This window comes from Chenopodium quinoa, unplaced genomic scaffold (genome assembly GCF_001683475.1).
Source record: "Chenopodium quinoa cultivar QQ74 unplaced genomic scaffold, ASM168347v1, whole genome shotgun sequence".
In the NCBI taxonomy this organism is placed as follows: Eukaryota; Viridiplantae; Streptophyta; class Magnoliopsida; order Caryophyllales; family Amaranthaceae; genus Chenopodium; species Chenopodium quinoa.
The window spans coordinates 55792-83325 of NW_018745286.1; the positions used below are offsets into that span (position 1 = coordinate 55792).

The 27534-nt window shown below is 35.5% G+C and overlaps 2 protein-coding genes across 5 annotated transcripts; one reads left to right on the top strand and one right to left on the bottom strand.

Annotated features, from left to right (window-relative positions):
• The first annotated feature begins 4326 nt into the window (after positions 1-4326).
• LOC110711830 (protein-tyrosine sulfotransferase-like) lies at positions 4327-15994 on the top strand. Of its 4 annotated transcripts, none has more exons than XM_021890260.1 (13): positions 4327-4788; positions 4890-4969; positions 5578-5755; positions 5841-5912; positions 7951-8239; positions 9928-10065; positions 10403-10507; positions 10624-10771; positions 13929-13978; positions 14071-14133; positions 14238-14360; positions 14627-14752; positions 15381-15994. In XM_021890260.1, the coding sequence occupies exons 2-13, from the start codon at positions 4921-4923 to the stop codon at positions 15534-15536; spliced, it is 1497 nt and encodes a 498-aa protein (XP_021745952.1). In that variant the 5' UTR covers positions 4327-4788; positions 4890-4920; the 3' UTR covers positions 15537-15994. The 4 variants fall into 4 exon arrangements, with proteins under 4 accessions (XP_021745952.1, XP_021745953.1, XP_021745954.1 ...); XM_021890261.1 differs by having other exon boundaries at positions 15387-15994; XM_021890262.1 differs by having other exon boundaries at positions 4328-4788; positions 15393-15994.
• Positions 15995-18094: 2100 nt separating this feature from the next.
• LOC110711954 (ubiquitin-like protein 5) lies at positions 18095-19705 on the bottom strand. Its single transcript, XM_021890391.1, has 2 exons — positions 19350-19705; positions 18095-18341 (listed from the first exon to the last, which is right to left on the bottom strand). The coding sequence occupies exon 1, from the start codon at positions 19583-19585 to the stop codon at positions 19364-19366; it is 222 nt and encodes a 73-aa protein (XP_021746083.1). The 5' UTR covers positions 19586-19705; the 3' UTR covers positions 18095-18341; positions 19350-19363.
• Positions 19706-27534: the final 7829 nt, after the last annotated feature.

The following is a 27534-nucleotide window of genomic DNA, read 5'->3' on the forward strand; positions in this document are numbered from 1 at the left end:
AGGGCCTAAATAAAATATTTGGACTCAATATAATCACTGGGTCGTAGCTAAGGTGGATCTAGGCTTGGTTTGGGCTCGGTTTAGTATTTTGGCCATAACATATTCGTTTTAAGTCGAATTTGGGCTAATAATATATCGTTGGAAAGATATTTTCAAACCCCATCCAACTAAACAATAATTGGACTGGGAACATGGACCAAAATAATCAAGTTTGACGTTTTTTATAAATTGGGCACGAAATGATGAATGATTTTGAGGACATAAAATGGATGATTTTGGGTTTTAAGGACATGAAATGAATGATTTTGGATTAAAACACTTTATATAAGGTTAAAAATATGGTCAATGCTTAAGGAAACTTTGCGAGATTCTTCAACTCTTTACCGAACTCGTCAATCAAAACGTGAAAGGTACTCATCACTAGGTTCGATTTTTGGGGAGACATAATCAGGTGTCTACAGGTTCGAATTTTTGTGGCTCTTCAATGAGGAGTGTGTAACGATGGTGTCTAACGCATGGAGTGAGGGGGAGGGGACCGAGCCTCTCAGGCGCATTGCTCTATGCACAGAGAAACTCAAGAAGTGGGCGTCTAAAGCTTTTGGTGATGTGAAGAAAAAAATTCGCAATCTTGAGAATGCACTTCAAGAAGCTCAAAGTTTCATGTTGACGCCAATATGTTACGAAAATGTGAGCAGATTTCGGGTCCACATTAATCCGTTTCTAAGCAAGGATTTTGCTCCCCGCATACTCCTCCATGAATAGCTAGGATCATGTCCCCTATTAGCTTCTAACACATCGGACTACTTAAAATATCTTGCCTTGAGAATTTTATAGAGCAACGAACTCTTATTTGTATGAAGCCTCCAACATACTTTGCCTAGAGAGCTTGATTAAAACTTTTGAGGTCACGGAAATCCATTTCACCCTTTGACTTTAATCGACATAAATTATCCCAACTCTACCAATGAAGTTTCCTTTCGTTTTCTCTCGAGCCTCACCAAAACCGACTAAGCAAAGAGTGAATTTTGTCAATAAGACCATCCAGAACTTTAAAGATACTCATCATATAAGTTGGTATAGCCTGAGCAATCGCCTTGATAAGTACCTCTTTACCTGGTTTTGACAACAAACGTTCTTTCCAACCATTCAGTTTCTTTCATATCCTCTCCTTTAGCCCTGCAAAGACAACTTTTTTTGATTTACCAATGATCATCGGGAGACCCAGATACTTCTCATGCCTGTCCACTTCTTTCACCCCAAGAGCCTCAATAATTGCTTGCCTCCTATTCCCAGTCACACGTTTACTGAAAGCCACGTCTGTCTTACTCAAATTAACTTTTTGACCACATGCTCTTTCATATAAACTGATTATATCAGCAATTTTCGAACATTCCTGCAGAGTAGCTTTTGCAAAAAGGATACTAGCATCGCCAAAAAAAATAAATGTGACACTCTTGGAGCATCATTACGTTAGCCCCACTAATGCATTTTTCACTCGCAGCTTTTGAAATAAGAGTCGAAAAGGCATCAGCCCACAATAAAAATAGGTACGGAGAGATAGGATCACCCTGACGAAGGCCCCGACTCGGAATCACAGAACCCGAAACGACACCATTCACCTTAAAAGTAAATGACATAATTCCTGTACAATCCAATACTCTCCTAATCCATCCATCACAGAAACCTAATTTCATCATAACACTCTCAAGAAAGCTCCATTCCACCCTGTCATACGCCTTACACATGTCCAATTTCAGAGCTACAAAACCATTTCTCCCTTCCCCACTCCTCTTCATTGAATGAAAAATTTCAAATGCAATAAGGGCATTATTCGTAATCAACTGACCCGGTACAAAAGCACTTTGATTCACAGAGATAATATCATTCAGAAACAGTTTCAGTTTGTTCACCATTACTTTAGATATTGTTTTATAAATCACATTACAACAACTAATCGGCCTGAACTCTGACATCATTTTTGGGTCATTACATTTCGGAATAAGGACAATGCACATTCTATTTATTTTATACAAATCCACATTCCCCATCCACCAATTTTTCACAAGCAAGACAATATCAGGACCAACAATATGTCAAAATTTCTGAAAAAATAAAGCATGCATACCGTCGATTCCGGGTGCCTTATTAGGGTGCATTTGGAACAAAGCATTTTTTATTTCCTCTCCCGTCGGCTCTGCATTTAATTTATCATTCATTTCGTCCGACACTTGACGTTCCAAACCAGCCACCGCTTCCTCCATACCTGTTGGGTTACTAAAGGCAAAGAGCTCTGAGAAATAATCAGACACAATGGAGCATATTTCAATTTCACCCACACGCCACTCATCATTTGTATCGAGAAGCCCATTGATCGTATTTTTTTTTCTTTGGATAGCTTTCCAATGAAAATATGATGCATTTTTGTCCCCATCCTTCATTTCATTTGCTCTCGATCTAGCATACCAATACGACTCCTCAAGTCGATGCATTTCACCAAGTTCACAGTAGGCAACGGTGCTAGTATCAAGGTCTGGAAGGATTGTTGGTTAATTAAGAAAGGGAAAGTTATCTCCCCCCCGACTTCCAAGTGCTAATGAAGACCTGCCAGTGAGAGTTATAATGTCGATTGATAATATGGAGTGGAATGTGAATGTGTTGGAGAGCTTGTTTGATGAGGAGGTGAAGAGTACTATTTTAGCAGTACCTTTGGCACAAAGACAACAGCAGTATATTCAGTTTTGGCGATTTACCAAGAATGGAATTTATACGGTTCGATCAGGTTATTGGCTTGCAAAGCTTGGTCCGATTAGTGTGATCGATGTGGTGGCGAATGATGAGGTGTGGCGTGCTGTTTAGAACATAAGGGGACCTCCGAAATTAAAACACTTCATTTGGAGTGCGGTAAAGGGGAATATGGCGGTGAAGGAGAGGCTGATGCATCATCATATCACATCTGATGCTATTTGCCAATTATGTGGGGTGACTGAGACCATCTATCATGCATTATTTGATTGCGTGGTTGCTAGGAACATATGGCATTACAGCGAGTTGAAAGCAAATTTGGATGATGCGCCGTTTGAGAACTTTGCTGAACTGTGGTTATGGCCTTGCAAGAAATATGATGCGGGGGTGGTGTGTTCGATGGCTGCTTTGATGTGGGTTGCCTGGAGAGGGAGGAACCTAACTCTATTTTAAGGTGAGAATCCGAATGGTGTGATGTTGACTGCGGGTTTTGTGAGGATGGTTCATGACTACAACATATATGCTAAGAGAGTGCTGCTAGCTCCCCCTAGTCTGGCACAGCCTGCAACTTGTGGTCGCTGGTGTAAGCCGGGGTACGATCCTAGGATCCAATTTTTACCAAATGATCCGTATCATTATTAAAATCGCAATTAAGGTGGGATCGTAGTAGGATTAGGTAGGATCGTATAGGATTGATAGGATCGTACGATCCCATCGATCCTAGCCGATTCTGCAAATCAACTAAATTATGAGGAGTTTTAGCCAAAGTTTGGTAGGATCGGATAGGATCGCGTGGGATCGTGTAGGATCGTACGATCCTACTAGATTTTTAAATTATTTAGTATTTTAAGTTTTTTTTGGGTTATATTGTTGTAAACATGGTTAATTATTTCAAAATTATTGGTTTTAGTATCAATTTTACCACAAATCACATGTAATAAGTATTATTATTGTCTTTATCACCTCTTTTACGAGTTTTATAGGATCTTACGATTCTACGATCCAATTTTACTGATCCGATCCTATCACCCTTTTCCAATCCAAAGTAAGATCTCGATCCTGATAACAACGGGGCACGGTTGGGTCAAAATGAACTCGGATGCTCATGTATTGGCAGGGTGTAAGGTGGGGCTGGGTGTGGCCATCCACGATGCTGAAGGCAAACTAGTGGCTGCTGATGTAAAGGTTGCGCACTATACGTCCCCGGAGGTGGTTGAAGCTATGGCGATCAGATATGCTTTGCAAGTGGCGAGAAGTCTTGGACACAATCGAATTAAGGTAGAAATTGATGCTCTTATTGTCGTTCTTCCTGTGAAGACAGCAGACCATGGAATGTCTCCTATTCATCTAGTCTTTGATGATATTAGAAATGATAGCTTGTTGTTTAATAAGTATACTTTTACTCATGTTAAAAGATCTTGTAATACGGTGGCTCACCTAGTAGCAAGGTGGGAAACCAGCAATAACTCTGAGCTTGTTCGTTTGGGTCCTTTCCCCCAAAGTATTATTTCTTTGGCGGAATTGAATCTTGATTAATTTTATAATATGGCTGTCGTTTCTTAAAAAAAAAAATGTCGGATCATAAGAGTACTAATCATATTTTCCAAATTTGACTTTTTTTTTTCTTTTTTTGCTCAACCATAATCAAATCTCAAAATCTCATTCTTACAGAGTTGACTTTTTTCACAATCCACTTCCCAATTTACCCTTCTCGTTCTCTAAACTAGTCCTCACCACCAGTCCACTCACCACCAGTCCACCACCAACAACAACAATAATAAGAAGTGCGCTTATTTTCTCTCTCCTCTCTCTGTTCTTCCCGGCAAATTCCACTCGGAATCCGCACCTTTTGGGAACCAACACCACATTCTTTGGTCTGCTCTGCTCATTTTTCCGACAATTTTTTCACCTCCACGAGATTCTGCCCTCCTATATCCTTGCTTTGATGCTTTCCATGTTGACTATTATTATATGATCTTACTTTTTTTCTCCCCTTTTCAATTTTTAGGGTTTTCATCTTTCACAATTTTTGCAGAATAAATTCTGGTAATTTCTACTTAAGATTTCCTTTAAATTTGATTTATTTGGAGAATTTTGATATGAATTTGTAGTGTGTTACTGAAATTTGTCTAATTTTGTTGTTTCAGCAATTAAATAGGTGTTAATTCTTCAAGTTTGATGGATTTTAATTTAAAATGGATTGTCCCGCTTTTGATTATTGGATCAGGTACTTCTGTTTTTGCTGCATTTTCCGCTGTTCTTTGATTGCTTTGAATTTTTCCTTTCAATGGCTTCAAATGCAATATCTTTATAGTCTTCTTATAATTGGAGTAGGAGAATTTTAGTTTTATAGTGTATGAGAATATGAAATGTATTGACTTGGAGACTCAGTTCCGGTCGTTAACCCGGGTGTAGGAGGAGGATTGTGGTAGGTAACGATTAGTATAAAACTTAGGCTACTTAGCATGTGACAGAGATGATAAGAAGTTGCAATTAATAGAACAATTAACCTTGTCTTTGTAATGGCGAGGGGAATTGATGGAGCTCACACTGCACACTTAACTGCTTCACCCCAGAATGTCAATCCTTTTTCTTGACTTTTCTGCCGGGTATTGGTTGGGGGTATCGTTGAGATGGTAGGAATTTGCAATGTAGATGAAACTTGAGATTTTGTTGTCCTATTAATGTGGCGAGCAGTTTATGTATCGTTGTTTCGTTATTTAAGCTTGTTTCCGGTGTTAATGTATTGTGTGCAATAGTGAAGCTTTATTGTTGCATGTATTTAGGTTTTGACTTTTGGGTGAATATTGTCCTCTTCTCTTGTCAATCTTTCAGTTTTTATGCTCGTAAATGCCTCTTCTGATGAAGTTGACTACCAACACTGTGAGATTGCTGTAAACAATTGGGCTGCTTCTCAACTTAGTCAGGAAGTTAAAGAAGATAAACATGCGCTTCGTGACCTGTTGTTCTTCCTACATATACCAAGGACTGGAGGACGCACATACTTTCACTGGTAACTGAATTGTCTGGTAAAGTGTTGGAAGCTGCAATTTTTATTTTGGTTGAAAAAGGAAATTACAACATTTGTTTGTTTTCAGTTTCTTGAAAAAGTTGTACTCTTCGAAGCTGGAATGTCCTCGTTCCTATGACAAATTGCGGTTCAATCCTAGGTATCAGTTTTTCCATTTTCCTTTGCTAGTCTATAATGTTATTTTTATACCATTTACCCCTTCCCCAGTTTGGCTGGCTCATCTCTTTTGTTATAAATGAATGGGCAAGGAGAGAGTATATGTAATACACTGGTGTCAATATCACTTCAGGTACTGGTGGTAGAAGTTCAAGCATCATTTTCAACATGTGTTAATGAATTTTGTGCGACAACAGTAGATAACTTGTCTTACATTCTCCTTTTCTATTTGCGAAATGTTGCTATGATCATCTGTTAAATTTGAGGTTCAATGGCTTTCGTTGTTGAAAATTTGAGTTTTGAATGTGTGATCATATGGAAGTACACAGAAATATGATACTATATGGGTGTTTAAGTAGTATATCTTTTGATATCATAATTATGTGATAGAAGATCCATTTAATTGTGCAAAAATAGAGAAGTAAAGATAGGTCCCATGCCACGCACTGTAATTATGAGGTCATAATGATTCTATGCCTTGATCCGATGGGAATTTTCATGGAAAGGGAGCTCTAGCTTTCCATGTTCCTATAACATGGTATTGCCATAGGAGAAAGAGCTTTTGGAGAGACTATGCCCTATTGCAACATCTATAAGACCTTAATTAGGACGGAATCCAATCAACCTTTAGGAATTTGCACGACAAAGTTGTTAACCCGCGTCGCTCCAACAACCGGCTGGTAATGCATCAAGCATTAACATCAATGCCTGAAAGGCTCTAATTGTGCAAAAGCAGAAAAGACAAGAAAGGTTCCCACCTGGAGTAGGTTGAGGGGGTAGAGGTTATCCTTGTGATGACAGGGAAGCTGCATATGCCAGACTCTTGATTTAATATTCCACATCCATTAGCTACTTCACAATGAATGAGAAGATTCACAATTTGAATAAGGTTGTTGCACAATTTGAACCTGAGAATTGTGGGTTCTTTTATAGAGTAAATGTATAAATTTCAGTGGTGTACAAAAAACTTACTGGAAGATTTTTACAAAGAGTAAGCATCAAACAAATGAATATAATAATGATTTCCTATGATGTCACTTTGAATCTTGCTGCTTCTTTTTTCTTTCTTTTTTTTTTGTGCCAGATTTTTTCTCCCTCCACTTTACTGAAATGGCTACACATGCTTTGTTACAGTCTTTAATGCACTCTGTTGACCATTAATATCTTTAGTTACATATTTATTAAAAAAATGTAAGATTTGATATCTTAAGTTACTCATTGTGATGAACCAAATAATACCTCTCATAGTCACATGATACTTTATTGATGTTAGCTTGAGATATTTTGTCAAAGATATGTAATTATTTTGTTTTGAACTTGGCTTGAGACCCCGGAGGATTAATAGACTCTTTGATTGATAGAAAAAAAAAAAAAAAAAAAAAAAAAAAAAAAAAAAGAAGCGAAAGAAGTTAAAGCTTTGAACCTTTTCAGCAAACTGTAACCCCCCTTGATCTTCTACTTGTTCCTTGCCTAAGTGTGAGCTTAGTGATGAATTTGGAGAAGATCTTTGGCAGGAAGTTGTAGCTTCATTTAGTTATGTCCGTGGATTACTTTTGAGACTTCAACATTGTTATTCTTCATATATGAAGAAGATCCTTGTCTTACTGGTAGCTCTGTGTTTATCAAAGTCACGTCAACACTACTTGCTATGTTTTTTAAATAGCACTATAAATCTAAAAATATAATTAGAAAGTGTCATTCCCAATCCTACACCTCCGTTATGATGTTCACTGTTGATGAATCTTTTAATTGTTGTAGGAACAAACTGTTCAAAATGATCAATTGTGTAATTTACTAATTTGTGTTGATTTGCTGCTCCTTTAAAAATACCTTTAATAAAAAGGACCTTATGTATCTTGTTTATTTTGTAATTTATACTTTTTATCCTAACTGCTCTCATTTTATTTTATTTATATTTTCTTCAACCCAATTATTCCTTTTTAGTTGTTTATTGGTAGGAATCTCTTGCATTTTCCAATCATGGTGTACAAATTATGAATATCTTCTCTGTTTTTCTGCAGAAAAGCTCATTGCAGGTTGCTAGTCACTCATGATGATTATAGCATGATGACTAAGCTACCACAGGATAAGACATCAGTGGTGACAATATTAAGAAACCCAGTTGATCGTGTATTCAGTACATATGAATTTTCAATTGAAGTAGCTGCTAGATTTTTGGTGCATCCTAACTTAACTTCTGCCATACAAATGGCTGGACGTTTGCGAAAGAAAAACAATGTGGTTAGCACACTAGATATATGGCCATGGAAGTATTTGGTTCCATGGATGAGAGAAGACCTATTTGCTAGGGTATGGCTTACTATTGTTTCTTCTCTTATTTTTATTAATTGGTGAAAATTCATATGCATGGTGTCAAGGTTGTTATAATTACTTTTATATTACCACGTTGCTTTAATTGCTTCAACTGCATTCATGTCATTTAGAGCTTTTAATTTGCAGAGGGAGTTAAGGGATCTTGCTGGAAAGTTAATAAAAGATCACAAGTACAGTGCTCAATAAACATTTCATCTCGAATGAATTTCATTCCCTTGCACTCTACAAGATTCATGTCTGAAAAGGGGGAGGGGGGGAATCTCCTCTTATGCTCTGCTTCTTCTTTGGGCTGTCATTTACCCTGCAGTATGTGGTAGTGATGACAATACTAGAAATGCTACTCCAAATGAAGCTATTGCAGTGGTGGTGATACCTATTGACTGGCTATTACAATTACAATGGCACATGTGAGCCTTTGATGCTAAGTTACCAGATCATCTTTTGGCATGTGTTCAAGGATGCCTCGTAAAAGATTATTGGAATGCATTTAGGCTTTGTTCTCCTTTTTTCTTTTCCGTCTGTAAAAAATAAATAAGTAAAATCTTTTCTTACTTAACCTATTTTTGCTTAACTGGACTTGCTTTTGCTTAACTTAGCTTATCAATCTGCTTAACTTAATTTTGCTGAATTTATATTAAACTTAATTATCTTTGCTAATACTTGTATAAATAAATTAGAGGAGAAAATAACCTTAGTAAAAATCATAAATTTCTAAAAATACCTGTTTTAGTTGTCCATTGATGTTTTGATTAGGTATATTATCTTTTCTATAAGCTTTTATCGTGCATATTCCCAATCATGCTGTCTTCCTAGTGTCCACTATGCCTGCCACGGCAACCACTTTTTTAATTTCACTATATAAGTATCTTGTTAGAAACATATAGTGTTTGGTTGGGTGTTAACCATTTTCTTTTATTTGGTATCTAAAGGGATGAAAAGCAATATTCCCAAGGGTGGAAATCAATTTCCTTTTGTAAGTAATTAACACATTTTCCACTCTACTCCTTGTCTTTCTTATTCTCTCCTCCCATCCATCCTCTCCCTTTTACTTCCAGTTTACTTTTCTCCATAACTTTTCTGGTATGCTACCAAACAAAGGAAAGCTAGTGTCCAATAGTGCTTCCCTTGAAAAATATCTTCCATGGAAGCCATTTCCCATTGAACATGATCTCATGAAAACCAAATGGAGCTAGAGGTAGAATTGGTGGACACTTAGACCATGTGACATGTTGATAATTACTGTATGTTTGCTTTTATATAATGATATTCGCACATCGTTACTCCTCACTCAATCATCTTCTCTCTCTTACATTTTCTCAATTTATTTGTAGTTTGTGTTATGATTGCTGCTAGAGATATAAGTGCATAATGCCTCAATTTCATGGCAAATATTGGTGTATTCTCATATAGTGTGTTTGAGAAGTTACAAAGTTGGTAGACTATGTATCCTTGTATGCATTCTTGGAAACTAGATCGTAGCAGTGCTCTTGAATTTTATTTTATTTTTTTTTTTTTTTTTTTGTAATTTTCTAATTTTTGAAGTTAATGATATTGTTTTCATATGCTTTATAAAGTTGGGATTTGTGCCTGATTGGGATCCTAGAATGTTTAGATTTAGATGCTCAACTCAAACTCTTGATATTATTGTTTGTTTACATGGACAGAGAGATGCTAGGCTGAGTCAGAATCTAAATCATGTTAGTAAAGACTCATACAATATGGAAGACTTTGCTATGCCGCTGCTTCAATACATTAATGATCCAATTGCTTTGGATATTGTTCACAATGGGGCCACTTTTCAGGTATCTCTGCTTGGTTCTTCTTAATCAGCATTGTTCTTTTGTACAGTCGCTATGCTGCTCTTTAAAATTGTGATAGCTATAAGCCTCATTCTTTGATCTGATGGTTCGTTGGATCAGAGGTGGTTCAGTTTGACTGGCTATGCTCATTTGCATCCATTTAATTAATTCTGAAGGACAATGCAACTCTATGGTTTTTCAGGGTGCAATGATATCTTACTATTGGATTGCTGACCTGTTTGTGTTGCCATGGTTGTGTACTATTTTGGGATCTGCCTGTTCTTCTAACTTCATATTCTTGTTGACATGTAGTAAAAATTTTCTCTACAATTGGCTGCAGGTTGCTGGACTAACAAATAATTCTAATTTAGCGGAGTCACATGAAGTGCGTACTTGTGTTCAGAAGTATCATTCTCTGGGGGATTCTGTGCTTGATGTGGCAAAGGTAGCATGATTTTCTCTGCTCTTGGATGTTTTGCTGACACATATACCCTAGAGTTTGCACCTGGTGCAGCCTTATATGCTCCCTATTTTATTCTTTTTGTTTTTCAAATCTTTCAGAGGAGGTTGGACAATATGTTATATGTTGGATTGACTGAAGACCACAAAGGATCTGCAACAACATTTGCACATGTAGTTGGTGCACAAGTCATTTCTCAGTTGGTAGGATCAAATTTTAGCATGGACCATCAAGCTAATAATATAACAGGTCAGCTGTACAGAGATTTTTCAGTTTTGATGAATATTTTGTGATCAGAAGGTGGATTGGTTGTGGCAGGGGGTACCTAGTTGGTAATTTTCTTAACCAGGCCAATTAATCATATAAACAACCATGAAAAGTTCATATTTTATACAAATATTCAAGTCAGTTCCTATATAATTTGCTAACTGCTAAGAATCAACTGAGCTTAAGCACCATTAATGACAGAAAATAGGAAAACGAAGATGATTTTTTTTTTTTTTTATATATATATATAACAGTAGGAAATTACAGCAAATGTGTGATATTTTTTACTTTCAACAGGTGGATTCTCTCCCAATTTAAGCTAACCCAAAATACTAATATTCCATATGCTAATCGCTGCCTAATCCTCTCTAATTATAGTATTACTCCTCTAACTAACTCACTTATCTTCCTCCATAAGACACTATTAACTGAATTATATTGCACTACCAGATACTCCTTCCCATTTGCATGATGCTACATTATATGCTTTGAATTATATTAATTCATAGCATAATGCTAATTGCTCTAGGCAGTACAACTTCAATTTGGCCTCAACTTATATAACAATGATGGCTAAGAACGACTCTAGCTTCTAGTAATATTTGCTTGTCCCTCTTAAATATGAGATGTGAGGGCTTCCCAGATAGCTAGGATGACATTACATACCATCTTCCAACTTCAATGCTTCTGGCTTCTATAAGTCCTCTTCTACTCAATCTCATTTGTTTTTATCCCTGTTGCAATCTAGCATTATGCCTTTACATTTTCAGCTTTCTACCAGCTAAACTTTAAGTGGGACATGCTCTCAGAGTTAAATTCTCTTATAAGATTATGAACCTTATCTTTGTCCCTATATAGACCTATGTTTCCTTGTATTAATTCTGCTCTGCATCATAAATCAACAGAAGGATCTATATCTAGGAATACTTAATTCTTACAATTTTAATTGGCCCACTAAACCTTGCCTTCTTCACTACCCTATAGTAGTAACTACAAGCAGCAGTATAAGCCCCTTTAGGATTAGCAAACCTGCAAGGAATCAGCCTTAACCTTCTCTACTATTCACTTTATGCACGTAAGAAAAAGGCACCAAAGTCAGTTAGCTCCACTTGAGCTCTTGAGGGCTGTCAATTAATTCAATTCTTTTTGTTATGAAAGATTCTATCTGACTGTGTTCTGTTAGAAAGGAGTTTGTTATGGGTGTTAGGACTGCTTTAAGATTGAAACTTTTATCTTGATATATATAAATATATATATATGTATATATATATATGTGTGTGTGTGTGTGTGTGTATATGTAAATATATATATATATATATCTATATATATATATATATATATATATATATATATATATATAAGTCTTCTATATAAGATTGAAACTTTTATCTTGATATTGGAACTTCTATAAGTCCTCTTCTATTTTTGGGTTTTGTTTTGTTTTGTGGGAGAGACCTTGCCTCTCGAAAGTAAGGAGTTGTATTTTTTTATTGCTTTAATCAATATACAGCCATCTATCTTAGCATTTCTCCCTAATTTCTGCTGTTCTCCTTGCCAAACCCTATCTGATTCCTACCAAAACCATCTATTCATGCCGTTTATTATTTTCTGCCCTCCCCAGTATTAGATCTGCAAACAAGATTGCATGTGATTGGGAGATATATATTGTAGGAGGCTTTACCTTCCTAAATAGTATTTTTCTTGTTCATGGCATTAACATAATCATTTTAGGCTAGACAAAAACAGAAGGCCAGTAAACAACTCAAGTAACACAACAGCAGATATTAGCCGCAGTATAATCTGTAAGAGAGGTGCATAGAACCACAGCATCATTTATGTATGTCTTATCTATGAATCGTGTCTAAACATAAGTAGGCTGACTTTGGCTTTTAATAATTACTTAGGTTAAGTTGTGTAACCCTTTTACATCTAAAGGGAAAGTGCCCAGAATGAAACCAGAGAATTTTTATCATTAATATAGTGCTGGAGTTTAACCAAATAGAGGGCGGACTTCGTGACTTACTGTGATTGGAACACAGGCCAGAGGAAGCATAGAAAGTTGTAAAATCCTTGAGCATTAACATAATTGAAGGTATATCCCTTTGAGTACAGGATTTTAGTTGACTTATTAATAAATTGAGTTAGGTGTTGTGGTGTTATTACTGTTATATGGGACTATATTAAGTACTAAGTACTTTTTTAAAATTTGATTTTGGCATTTCGCGAACTCTATTTTAATAAACCTCAAAAGGATGAAATTTCTCTTATCTCAGCTGCCAACTTGATCCTTGAGGAATGTCGGGTTTACTCCATCAGCAAATGTTGGTTCCCTTTTGAGTTTTTGAGTCACTAATTGCAAATTAAAAATATTTCAAGTTGGGGAAAGTTTATCCTTTTGCCATGCTCCAAGATACATTTGAAACTGGATCTGGAGCATATTTCCTATTCGTTAGGAGAGGGGGGGGGGGTGTTGGGAGGGACAACAACGCTCCAAATTTTTTTAAAGTGTTCCAAGGTTTTTGGATCTGTCTCACCATTTGTTTTCTAAATCAATATTTTTTTTTTATTAGTAACACTGTCACCATGCTCCAGATACATTTGAAACTGGATCTGGAGCATATCTACTGTCTCAACATTTGTTTTCTAAATCAGCATTTTTTTTATTTATTTTTTTTTAAATTAGTAAACTGACAGTGTGTTTGGATAGGGAAAGGGGAAGGAAAAGAAGGGGAGGGAGGGGAAGGGTGGGAAGGGGAGGGAAGAACAATGAGTTTCCTTCCAAGTCTCTCCATTGTTGGAGAGATCAATTTCTTACAATTTCTCTCCCCTCCAATTCCTTTCCTTTTGCATTTGTTATCCAAATGAAAGATAAGCCATCCTTCCATTTCCCTTCCCTTCCTTTCCCTCCATTTCCTTCGATCCAAACAAAGTGTAATATATAGTAAGATAGTCAATGATATTAGTTGTCGAAGTTGTGAGTTGGCAAACATGGAAGTCAAAATAGAACATAAAATTAGGAGCAATGACTTTGATAGAATGCAAGTGTAAACTCAATTCCAAGTTATTATTTACCTATTATGTAATATTAGGGGTCTGATGCATCAAAAGGATTGATTCTGACACTTCAAAAATTCTGCAGAACAAAGCTATTCACATGCAGCGTCTGAATCTCAGCATGGTCAACACACGGTTAGTTGTAATACTGTTTTTTAGTACTTCCATTTAAGAGCATTTGCAATAGTTTTCTCAATTTGTCATGCTTCCTGCTGCCTGCTCTACAGAGCATTTCTGTTGATGAAAGCCCAAGCAACATACCAAATGCGGATGGAGAGTTTAGAAAAAGTGTAAGCATTATAAGATTGATCTCTTTGATAATTTGATTGTCCTATATCATTTACATCCTATTTCTATCTTGAAGCATGTAACTAACTGTGTTTAAGCCATGCAGGAAATGACTGTTGGGAAACTTATGGGAACGTACCAATCGTGCATTGGTAATTTGCGGAAGTCGCAGTCACAACGGCGAATCACTTCTCTGAAAAAAATTTCCCCTGTGAACTACACAAAAGAGGTGTGTAACAGTTGTAAGGTCATAACAAAGTTTGTTAAGCCTTGTGAGCATTTTGGTTTATGTTAGCAGAACATTTTACTTGGGCAAAAAAAATTGTTTTTTTTTTTTATTTAAATGATCATTTTTGCAATCCTGTAGGATCATAGGAAAACGAGGATTAACTGCTGTTACTTTCAATTTTATCTTGAGCAATCATATTTTGTAGATTACCAATGTGGGTAGTAGACAGTAGGTGTTCACTGACACTCTGGAGTCTTACATTACAGGCACGCCATCAGGTGCCAGAATCAGTTATTGAGCAGATAATTTCACTGAATAGACTTGATATGGAGCTTTACAAGTATGCTCAAAAACTCTTTGCCAGGCAACATGAGCAGACAGTGCAGAAGTTGGTGAGTTCTGTAATCTGAGTCTCTTATTCTCCAAATCATAAAATTTTGCTCAAGAATACTAATTAGAAGAAACACAATCATGTTGCCTATATTCGTTTTTGAAATTTGTTATTTTCAGTTAGCTAGAACCAATTCTTTTCCAGAATGGTCAAGGTGTAATTTTCCACTTCTAATATTTGCCTTTTTCTTTTTTATGCTCAATCCTTGATTTCATTCTCTGGCAAGCTGCCATTTACTTCTGATGATTCTTGCCTTTGCTTAAGCAATTTCTTAAGGGTCTCAGCTCCTCCATTATCCTATGGCCTTTGGACTTCGAAGTAATATGTTGATGTTGATTGACATCTTTAATGACTGTTCAAAAGCTGTTTTATTTTCTCTTTTTATTCTAGGGAATCTAAGAGCAGTCCTTTTTTTACTTGAGCAAAGGGCGTCTTGACTGTTGATTTGTAGATCATTTCTACCCTAGTTAAACTTCACTTTGTTGACAAATATATTGATATTGGTGACTCGTTGCCTCATTGGTCATGTTGTTGCATGAATGCGTTTAAAATATTCAGTATGAGTGTAGCTATTGTAAGCTTTGTTAATTGCAAGTTTGAAATAACCACTTTGCTCTAACAAAATGTAGCTCAAGTTGCAGGAAAGACAAAACAGCATCCTGATGAACTCATTTACGGCTCCACCCTGGGAAAATATCTCTTTAATCATGGCTGTCGTTTTGGTGATAGTTGCTATATCAATAATTGTAAATGCTAGAAGAAGAATGTCTAAAGTTAAGATATGATAGAACGTGAACATAGACAGATTTTTATAAAGGTTTCTAGAGAAAGGAATGGCTGCCACCCTACAATGCATCACCTGATCAAATCGCTTGACAGGTGCTGGGGATTTGTCTATTTTGAAGGGACGGCAATTATGAACGCTACCATTGATTTGCACAGCAACTGAAACTATAGTTGTTTAGGTGGCCTTGATCCTTACTGCTCAATTTTTTTTGCCATTTTATCACTGCAAATATAAGGATATCTCTGCGGCTAATGCTGGCAAATTCTTTACTTCTCAAAATCTATTTGAGAGATTTCAAGAGTACCGAGTTAAGGCAATAGAGTTTCTTTGTTTCTCTACAGAATTTGGCAACCAATTTTAGGCGTAGATGGTACTTTTCTCTCGTTTAGATGATTTGCAATTAATTACATTATCAAAAAATGTATTATTCTACATGTTTAATAATTTTTCACCTTATATTCTCGTCTACATATTAAAAAGAGAACTATGATTTGGTATCTTGATGGATTCGTTTCTATTTCTTGCTTTTAGATTTTTCAAATATCATTTTATATTTGGAAAAATTGACAAGAATAACCCAACTTTGCCTCATTTGTCCAAAATAATTTCAATTTTGAATTATTTTTTAATAATCCGAACTTTGATATGAATTTCTTCCAATGATCCCAACAGGTCATCAAATTTGTTATAACAAGTTATTTGACACGTGCTGGCACATGAGTGGACAAAAAATAAAAATAAAAAAAAAAATTAATAAGAAAATAAAAAAAAATAGTAATTAATTAATAGAAAAACCACCCAACAGCTCTCAACAAAAATCCACCAGCTCAACCACCTTCCCCGCCGCTTACCCTGCAAGCCCGACCCCTGCCTCCGATCGCCCAGATCCCCCTCCCTTGAACCATCCACCCACCAAACCCCCTTTCCCGTCCCGGAAAAATACTCCTCCCTTCTCAAGCTTTCTTCCTCTCTTCTCACTTGCTAGATTAGTTGTTCTTGTTCCTTCTCGAGTTATAGGATCTGTTCTATGACCGGCTCTGTTGACATGCCCCGCTCTTCGCGCCAGCACACTTGGCGTTCGAACATTGGCATTCACCGTAGCAGTGGGTCGTTGGCAGTAAGGTTGGGAGAGTCGATCCTACCCAGAGTAAGGGTTGTTTCGATTTAGGTGGGGGTTAGAGTTTCCGGTGTGGGTGTGGGTGGTTTCGGTTTAGCTGGTGGTGGTTGAGGCGGGTTTCGGTTCAGGTTGAGGCGGGCGAGTGAGGAGAGAGAAGGATGAGGTTCTGGACTTCTAGTAGTTATGGCGAGTGAAGAGAGACATGGATGAGGTTGAGGTTGAGGTAGTTATGGTGAGGAAGGTGTGCGGCTAGTGGCTCAGGGGAGGAAGGGTGGTGGAGGTGGCTGGGTTGGTGTTTTGTGTTGGTGGCTGGGTGTTTTGTGTCGGTGGCTGGGTTTAAGTTGGTATTTTTTTTATTATTTTGAAAATAAATTTTTGTTAATTAATTTTTAAAATAGTCAATTAAGTGTTAATAATTTTTAAACTTGTACTTTACCAATCACGTGGTGACACGTGTTACTTAAACTAAAAAAAAATTACCTACTCAATTGGTTATCGGTCACTTGGGACCATTAGAAGCAAATTCATATTAAAGTTCGGATTATTATTAAAAATAATCGAAAGTTAGAATTATTTTGGGCTTTTTGAAAAGAAAAAAAAAACAAATAAATAAATTGCATTCCTAATTGCCAAAAAGCAAATAGGAAAAGAGTACTGCATTCGTTTTCTAAGTACCCACAAGTGCTAGTCATAATCGATCAATATAAGTACTTACTGTATATAACAAGTAATGTTGAATAATCGTATTGAATTATGAAGTTCTAGCTATTTACATCCATTGACATCGTGCATTGATAATTGTAGGTGATAGATTATGTATATAATATTGGGTGATAGATTACACATACTTTATGTAAGATAGTCGAAATTTTTGTAGTCGATGAGGTGAGATTTATAGGTAATTTGATAACTTACAAATAGATTTTAGTTTAGAAACTTACAAATCATCAATTAACTATTGAGTTTTGTGTAATTGTTTCAACATATGTGTGGTTAGTGCAAAAGTGACTTAGGTGTCGTTTGATTGAATGTGGGAATTGCTAATTCCTTGGAAGTGGAAATACTAAATTGTGTTTTGTTAACCATGGGAAGTGGAAATTCCCATAAGAAGTTCCAAACTCCCCTAGGTAATTAACTTCCCCTATTTTGTGGGAAGTGAAAATTCCTAGGAATTTCTACTTATTTCCACTTCCCATAAATTTGTCAACCAAACAACACAAGGGAATTTAAATTCCTAGAAATTTTAACTTCCCATGTTTTTTTTTTTTTGTCAACTAAACGACACCTTAGTGCAAAAGTGACAAAAGGGGGTTTAGCGCATTTGTTTACAGCCAATGGCATATCTGAACGTGTGTTACGGGAAAGGAGAAAGCTTGGGGATACCTAGTAAATTTTTTACAAAATAGGGATTCAAATCGCTCAAATGCACAACATCAGCATACTATAATACGACGTATTTAAGCAGGTATGACAGTAATGGAAAATCAGAGGCAAAGTACAAGGAGTATTGAATGATTACAAGTTTTAGACAATTACATGTCTTAGAATGTATTTGACAATCACATACGTAGTATCTAGAATGCTTTGGCAATTTATTTGTTAACCAAATACAGTCAGTAACCATTTATACTTTTGGTTATACAATCAGCAAAGAGCAACGCATTCATACATGACAGCTGCACCAGCCTGCATTAAGAATACCGAAAACATGAGCCATTGAGCCATGCACTCAGCGTTATGAAATAGAAGTATAAATAAAAGCAACTACAATTTTGATAGACTACAAGTGAATTCAGAGTTTATAATCTAACTAGTGTTCAGCTTTTTTCTTATAAGAAATTGCTACCAAATTTAAAATCACATCACTAATTGATATAGTTAGATGAGTAATAAACTCCAAATTTGTAACAGTGATGAATGGATTGTCCCAAATAACCCAAAAACTGTCTCCTTTTAGTCCCCATAATCTCCAACAAGTCCCCCGCGCAATCACCAAAAGTCCCTAACAGATGGAGGTAGCCCTCTCACTTAATTACTCTAACTCAGGGTTAACAGTCTTACCACCATAAGATGCCACCTTTAGCCACTCCAGATTTGTTCCTGTTAGCTAATTAATTTCACATTGGAGCATATATCCATAGAGGAACAAAGAATCAACTAGAATTCACCATCGCAAGGATGCGACACACTAAAACGTGTACAAGCTCATTAGTACTCCGTATTTGTTAGCGCAGATAACTGAGCACCGATTGCAAGTGTTAAGATCACTAAGAAAGCTATATCGAGGCTTGTATAATTCACATAACACTTCGTCCATCCCAAAACAAATACTTTTTACATTGCTCACAACTTGGTGGCAAACCCTATATATTAAACCTTCAAGACAAACAACCGACATGTTAGGGTTTAGCTACTTTTCGGCCTCCCTATCCTATTTAATTTTTCAATTTCGAAGTACAATCAAATCAATAACCAGCAGAAATCCAACCAAAATAGCAAACCATAATAATTTTTACCAATCACAACAAACAAACGAAACCCATAATTCCAAACCAAAATTTCCAAATATAACAATCAAAGTTAAAAAAATTTTCAAATTATCAATCAAATATTCATAATAAAAAATAAAAAAAAAAAACCCAATCAAAATACAGAAAATGAAAAGAAAAAAGCGAAAAGAGAGAGAATCAAAACCATGAAGAAGAAGATCAATTGTAGTAGAGCTCAAGACCCATTCCATCATGAATCTCATAATCCTCAAGAGTAATATGATCCTTGTAAATTGTATACCACTTCTGAATTCGAATCTTTTCGGCGCGAGTACCAGTTTGAGCAGCAACAAGCTTCTTCAAGTCTCCAATGGTGTCATCTTTGTTGCACTTCACTCGAACTTTCTTCCCTAACCTATCGTTCAACACCACCTCAATCATCTTTCCTACTTTGCACGATCTAATTCTTCAATTGAATTGGGGAATTTTTCTCCAGGAAACCCTAAAACTGTTGATTAAGGGGTTGGTTGGGTTTTTATATTTTTATACCGTTGAAAATTATACGTACGGGTTATTCTAGAATCTTGGAAATTATTGGTAAATTTCACGCGACTTAAGAAGGTCGGCGCATGATTTTAGATTTTATTAATTTATTTATTTTTATATTTATATGGATGTTAAAGCAACTCCAACCAAAAACAAATCCCCAAAAACTAAAAATTTACTCATCATATAATAACTTTATAATAATAATAATGAAATTTGTTAGATGTTGAAGAAAATACAAAGTGAAATTCACATGTGATATTTACTTCAGACAATTATATGCATAAGAGTCCATAAGCGTACAATCATGTATATATTTTATTGTAAAATTTTGGCTATATAATGGTAGCTTTACTTAGTAGCATACTACTACATTTCACCACATCTTCTTTCACTTTCTCATTTACTGATTAAAATTTGTATCGGAAAAAAGTTTTTAACACGTTATCAGCACCAGGCTGTGAATTTGTTAGCTTGGTACAACAACGCACTAATGGTTGTTCGTTCTCTGAACATGAAAAACGATCCATTCAGACCCCGAGAGGATATTGAATAAATTTTGGGTCTAGAAGTACCATATTTAAGTGCAATTGAAGCCTTAATGAACTTAGCTAACAACACTAGACCCAACATAGCTTTCTCTGTGAATTTGTTAGCCAGGTACAGGAGTATAGCAACGCACCGACATATAGACATTGGAAGGGAGTTTGACACTTACTCAGGTACCTACAAGGGACAAAAGACCTTGGTTTATTTTATCAACGAAAACAAGATGATGCTCTCGTTGGGTATGCAGACGCTGGATATATACTTATCAGATCCACAAAATGCCAGGTAGGCCAAGTCACAAACTGGATATCCGTTCACTTATGGCAGCACTGCAATATCATGGAAATCAACAAAGCTAACATTGAGCAACATCCTTGAATAGTGCAGAGTTGATAGCTCTTTATGAAGCAAGACGAGAATGTGTATGGCTAAGGTCGATGCATGTAAGTAATATCCAAGAAGAATGTGGAATGAATGTAATAACAAAAAATCCAACCATCATCTTTGAAGACAATACAACATGCATCTCTCGAGTAACCGAAAAACATATTAAGGGAGATAGAACAAAACATATATATATCCCCAAAACTATTCTTCACACATGATCTGCAAAAGGAAGATAAAATAGATGTCCAGCAAATTCAGTCTTGTGGCAATCTTGCCGATCTGTTCACCAAATCCCTCCCTTCAAAGAAATTTGAGCAATTAGTTCACAAAATCGGAATGCGACATCTTCGTGAACTACGTTGAAATCAGGGGGAGTATTATATGCACTGCACTCTTTTTTCCTTCGATCAGGTTTTTATCCCACTAGGTTTTTCTTAACAAGGTTTCTAATAGGGCAGTATACCAAAGCATATAATATCTTTGTACTCTTTTTTCCTAGCTATTGTTTTTATGCCATAGGGTTTTACCTAACAAGGTTTTTAATGAGACAGCTCATACCCCATTTTATGTGAACATTCAAGGGGGTGTTGAAGAAAATACAAAGTGATGCTCACATGTTATTAAAACCACGATTTGGTACGACTACAATTCCAATCCACCTAAACGATATAAATCGTTGGTAAAATCGCTAGGATGTAGAATTGCTCATAGAATCAGTTAGAATCGGTGGAATCGTTACCGATTCTATAACGATTCTAACTATTCCAATCCTGCAAAAAGTCTGCTTTTCCGAAATCCGTAACTTTTGATTGCGAAGTCAAAATTGGGCATATAATATATCGTTGGAAAGCTCTTGAAGTCTTGAGGTATACTTTCTAATAGATTTGGTCTCGTACCCATATCATTTATATATTTTATGTTATATCCTAAAGAGTGTAAGGGTGTCATATTTGAGCCTAACTTTAGTCAATGACTTATATATATTATTCAATATAAATCATAATAAAGCTTATGAAACATTAATTTAAATAACTTTTAAAATTCTATCCAACCATTTAAATTTTGTGGGCATAAGAATGTATTTATGAGTCTTATGCACTTCACTTTGGGCATATAAAAAACACTTTTATAACATGAGTTTATTGTAGTTGTCATTCTTTAGAAATCTCGTTAAAATGAACTAACTTGACACTTAGTTTTCTATTATCATCGGATTTTTTATTAGGGGAAATCATTTAACGAGCCAACAACGTTATTTTTTTCATAATTTAACAACATTTGTCTCATACTCTCGTGGTTAAGAATGTGTACCAATAATCTGACTTTATAGTTTATAGTGTACTATTTGAGGTTTGAGCGTGCGAAATTACTTCTAAAACTAACTAATGTTTGTATTGTCGATATTATGTTATCAACAATATATATTATTATCATTCTCATTGCTTGAAAAATATGTATGTATTCATTAGTTAAATTATGAAGTCAATTTTACAATTTTGTAGAATCGTACGATTCTACGATTCGATTTTATCGATTCGATTCTACCCTAGTCACCGATTCATGGTAGAATCCCGATTCTGGTAACTATGTTCACATGTGATATTTACTTAGGGCAATCATATACATAAGAGACAATACCATCATGTATATATTTTATTGTAAAATTTTGGTTATATAATGAGAGCTTCACGTAGTAGCATACTACTACATTTCACCCTATCTTCTTTTACTTTCTCAATTACTGATTAAAACTTTCTATCAGTAAAGATATTTTTAATTGAACTATTTGTGAAAAGGGACCTTTAAAACGAAATTGGCAAAGTTGGACCTGATTAAAAACAAAATTGTGAGGAAGGATCTTTGACCGGATTTCGGCCTTTGACTAAATTTCTCCGGCGTTGACTATCACGTGACTTGCACGTGACATTAAAAAAAAAAAAAAAAAAACTTTTCCCCTATTTTTTCTTCATTTCTTACGTTACTATTCTCTTTCTCCTATTATTTCCCTCCAAACTTCCATTACTCCATTCCTACAACAAAATCTACTTTCTCTCTACTTGATTTTGAAGGTGAAAGCAAAAGACTAAAATTAAATCAAAGCTTCCCGCATTCAATTTTTATCAATTCGAATCAAGTATGAATGTATGATGGTTTCCCCAATAATATTCTTTGTCAATTGTTAGAATTCGAAAAGTTAGGGTTTCAATTTAATTCTTCGTTAATGTTGCCAATTCATCATCTCTTGCTTTAATTGGGCATGAGAAAAACTGATGAATATGATAAGATGAAAAGAAAGATGTTGACTGAAACATAAGTTGGCCCTCATGTGAAAGGAAATGACCAATTTAAGATGCAACTTCTTATCTGTGCATTTGTTTATACAAAATTACGTTGGGGAAAACTAGACTTCTAGAGTAATTGGGATGTTCATGGCCATGTCTATTTCTACTCACTCTATCTTGTTTCACTATATGGTGGTTTATCTTTAACCAAAGTAGAGGGCGTGACTGACACAACCTCCACCGAATTTTCCTTCCCTATTACACTCGAAACAACACCACTAGACACCCTTGCTTCTTCTGCCTTTAATCACATCTTCTGTATGAATATTAGGAATATCTCTACTCCTTTCCCTTAATGGCACTCCTATAGGAGATCTTTCCTTTCGATCCTTGTGATATACTTCTTTCCTTAAACAATTCTCTAGTTTCTCAATCAACATAGAATTACCATTACTATCTAGCCAAATCCACAGTGCTTGGGATTTCCTTCGACACATCAGTATCAATTATCATATTTTGTTCCTTGTTAGTATCCATCATAATATTCTCCAACCCCAAATTAATCGTCTCTATTCTTGGAGAATCCCTTTTGTCAACACTCAAATCTGACCAATTTCCATAGTAGGATTCCTTTCAAGATTACTTTGCGCATTATCTGCTCCATTCATATCCTTTCCATTATTATCATTGGTTTCCATACTTTCCTCCACCTCTAAAATTTCAAATCATGAAACTCCAGCCGACTGATTTTTTGGTTTACTCGGTTGTGCTTGTGCCACCTAAGCTTTCTGTTGACTTTGTTTCCTCAGGTTAGCTTGTTGCCCACTGCCTTCACCACAAGTCGGTTTAGCATGTTGACCCTTGATATCGACTTGCTTCCCTTGTCCTCCCTTGGTGCCTTGCAGTTGCTTACGAACGGGATGTTTTACTAACATCCATGAACCATAAACAAAACAAATAAAACCAGAAAAATCAAAGCAAATATTCTTAGAATCATGAACCAAGGCGCAATGACGGGCATATACGTACGGAACGTTCCTGAATAATCTCACAAAATATTCTTACGCGTTTTTCAATGAACCTGGACACGTACGGATCTTAGGGAGCAAGCAAAGGCCGCGTAAAAATGCTGAAGATCTGCATAATTACGCAGCCTCCTACACCCTCTTGAGCGTTTGGTTATATAAATTGGCTCATCCGACCTTAGCTCGCCTTTTGGCATTCTTCACCCGTGCATCACTCTTATACTCTCACTCTCATCATACTCTCATCATATCCTTTCAAACTCTTTCAAACACACAAACACAGACAAACAAACACATTTTCTAGATCTTAGGCATTTAACAGGTTATTGTTCTTAAATTGTCCGACCACGCACGCAAGGTATAGTCTATGATGAGGCCACAATCTTCATAATATTCTTCTCCCTTTACTCCTTTTAATTCATGTTCTTGTTAGTTTAATCACCTTTGAAAGCATGTAACATGGATTAATCAACTATTCGACACCAATTTAAACATGACGTAGGTTGTAAATAAACTTTCTATGCTTTGTTTTTATTGTTTCTATTGTTTGCATGCATGTTCCACCTCCTATGTGGTTGCTAATCAAGACCAGAAAATTTACATGCATTCACATTAAAGTCAGATAATTATGGACGACCGGTTTAGGCACCTAAACGTACACGATTAATTTCAAGCGGTCAATATTAATTGTTAGTCTTTGATGTGCATTAATTCAAACTCGCCTAGAACTATATTATGTGCTTTTAAGGCTATATTATGGAAATATCTTTGTTGTTCAATATTACGATGGTGAAATTTCAAAGGAGACCGAGTAGAGGCCGCTAGACGCGGGTGAGCGTTGTGCACTACTTCGCTCTCACCCTCGTCCCCGAATCCATGATCTGGTGCATGCACGACCTAACTATGGAGTCCTCTGGCCCTCGTGGCTAAGCATAATAATGGGTTCCGTGAGCTCCCGAAAAGAGCACGGAGGCGACTTCTCTACTCGTATTTTCGAGTGTGCACGATCCTCTAAGCCAAGCATACGGACACCATGCAAAAGCAAGAATTCAATTCTTCGCACCCACATTCGTAGACCTCGAGGGCCTCCCCCTTGCGTGATATGGGCGGAATATCAGCATTATAGTAAAACTTTTTCCTTTGCGTTAGCAAACCTTGATTCTTGAGGATTATTGGCTCCATCAGGCTTAAGTGAGAAAGCTTTCAGTACAGATGGATTGACAACGACATGAGAAGACTAGGTGGAAGATTGTATTGCCTCAAAATCCTTGCTAGATAAAGCAATAGGTGTAACACCCCCAAATCTCCCTCTAAGGAAATACTAGTATAATACGTATAATTATACCATAGAGATAGACTTAGGCGTATCACCGCCGTGTGATTACGCAACGCTACTCAAAATACTTAACTCAATAACAAAACTTGCTGCGGAAAACTCAAATTTCTTTTGTTAATGCTTATAAAAATAGTAACGTTGTTATGAGTACTCAAAATAGAAATAAAGACCAACATTCCTAAACTAGGTGAGGCAAATCCCAGGACTCCCATATGCTCATTCATGACTCCACCTGAAAATAGTCAACACTACTTACCATTATGGTAAACAGGGCGAAACAAAACAAATAAGAAATATGGATTAGCAAAATATGCTAAGTACGATAAGTGTAAGATAATGTAAACTCAACTTATTTGCAAACATGCTTTTAAAACCAATTCCAATAATTAATCCCATAATTCCAATTCAAAATTTCAAAACCAATTCCAATGAGCCAATATTTCAATAAGAATAATTAATAAAACCAATTCCTCTTTTAAAATCCAATTCCTCACCCAAGTGTGCACACCCCCAAGCTAGTCTCCTACTATTTCAAGGCTATTCTTGAGGAAAGACTCGGTCATGTAAAGTCCAAAGTCTTACCAACCAAATCCGCATAGTGGGATTACTATCAACATGCTTGTAAAGCTTTAATAATAATAATTCAATAAATCCTTTTTAATTCAATAATTCCAAACTCCTTTTTATTTAAATTCAACATGCTTTCAAAATCAAACCTTTAAAACATGATAAATAATTTTAATCATTCAAAACATGATATAAAATCAATACTCCAATTTATTTATCAAAATCAATTATTCATACATGTTTTCATTTCATAAATCATAATTTAATTCAATTTAATTCAATCATCATAAAAATCATTTAAACATACTTATTCAATCCAATCAATTTCAAAGGTATCTATCCACCTAACCGTACCTTGATTCCGGATATCAATCAACACTTCGCACTTTCAAAGTTCAATCACGAATACACCTTGCAATTAACATAACCATAAGGTTGCCACAACATCTTTAGACATAAACCCAAATCTAATGTGCATGGACTATAAAAATCTTTTTAAAATAATACTTTAATATAAAATTATAGCTTTGAAATAAGTATTTATATTTTAGAAAATTAACCATGAAGAAAATAAAGGAATAGGATTAAAGAGAATTGAAATTTGCGTTGGAAAGAATAGGCATAACTTGCAGAGGCTATAACTCCTTCAATATAACTACGAATTGGGTGATTCTTGAGCCTAACCTCAAGAATTTTTCGAGAGGTACGACTAGCCATTTCGGATATCCGATTCGATTCGATTCGAAATATCGGATATTCGAAAATTTTGGATCGGTAAAACTGATCCGAATCCGATTGTAAAACCCCAAAACTTTTTGAGAGGAACAATTTTCCATGAAATAGAAAAACCCCAAAGCTGACCAAAAGTGCCCGAAAACTGACTTCCAATGTATATGGGCTGATTATATATGAAAAGAGTAGAAAGAGAGTATGAAAAGGTTTAGGGAAAAGAAGAATTAGAGAGAAGAAGAGAATTGGGTTTTAGTGTGAAGAATATGAGAGGTATGAGGGGGTATTTATAGACTAGCTCATGCAAGAATTATGGTAGGAGAATGTAGGAAGAATTATGGTAAATTGGTTTAAGGAAATTACTTGGAGAAGAGAGCTAAGGAATTATGGAAAGTCTAGGTTATTATGGTGATTAAGTAATGAAGAAATAAGGTAAGTATGTAGTCATGAAAAATTAAATGGTAATAAACGGCTTTGCTTGGGGAATAATCAAGAATGATTTAAGGTAGGGAAATAATATGATCAAATATTTAAGAGATGGAAAATAAGAATTAAGGAAAATAATAGAATTGAGGAAGATAATTAAAATACAAAAATTACCAAAATAATTTTGCTCAAAATACAATATAGTGGCCGAAAATTTGAGCTTTCCTAAGCTCATATTTTCGGACCTCCCTTTAAATATTTTAAGCAATTATTTTGCTAGTTTGTAAGGAATAGAAATGATTGTGTAAATAATATATTTTATAGAAAATAATAAATTAGAAAAATACCAATTATTCACTAAATAATTTAACTAAGAAAATCATATTTTCTACACTTAATAAATCCGAAAATCATAGCTAATTAATTAAGAATTTTCAGCCCTCTTAATTAAATAATAAAATATAATTTTGCTTAATTAAAATATCCGAAATATATATAAATAATCCGATTTTTAAAATAAAATAAATGGATATTAAATCTTAT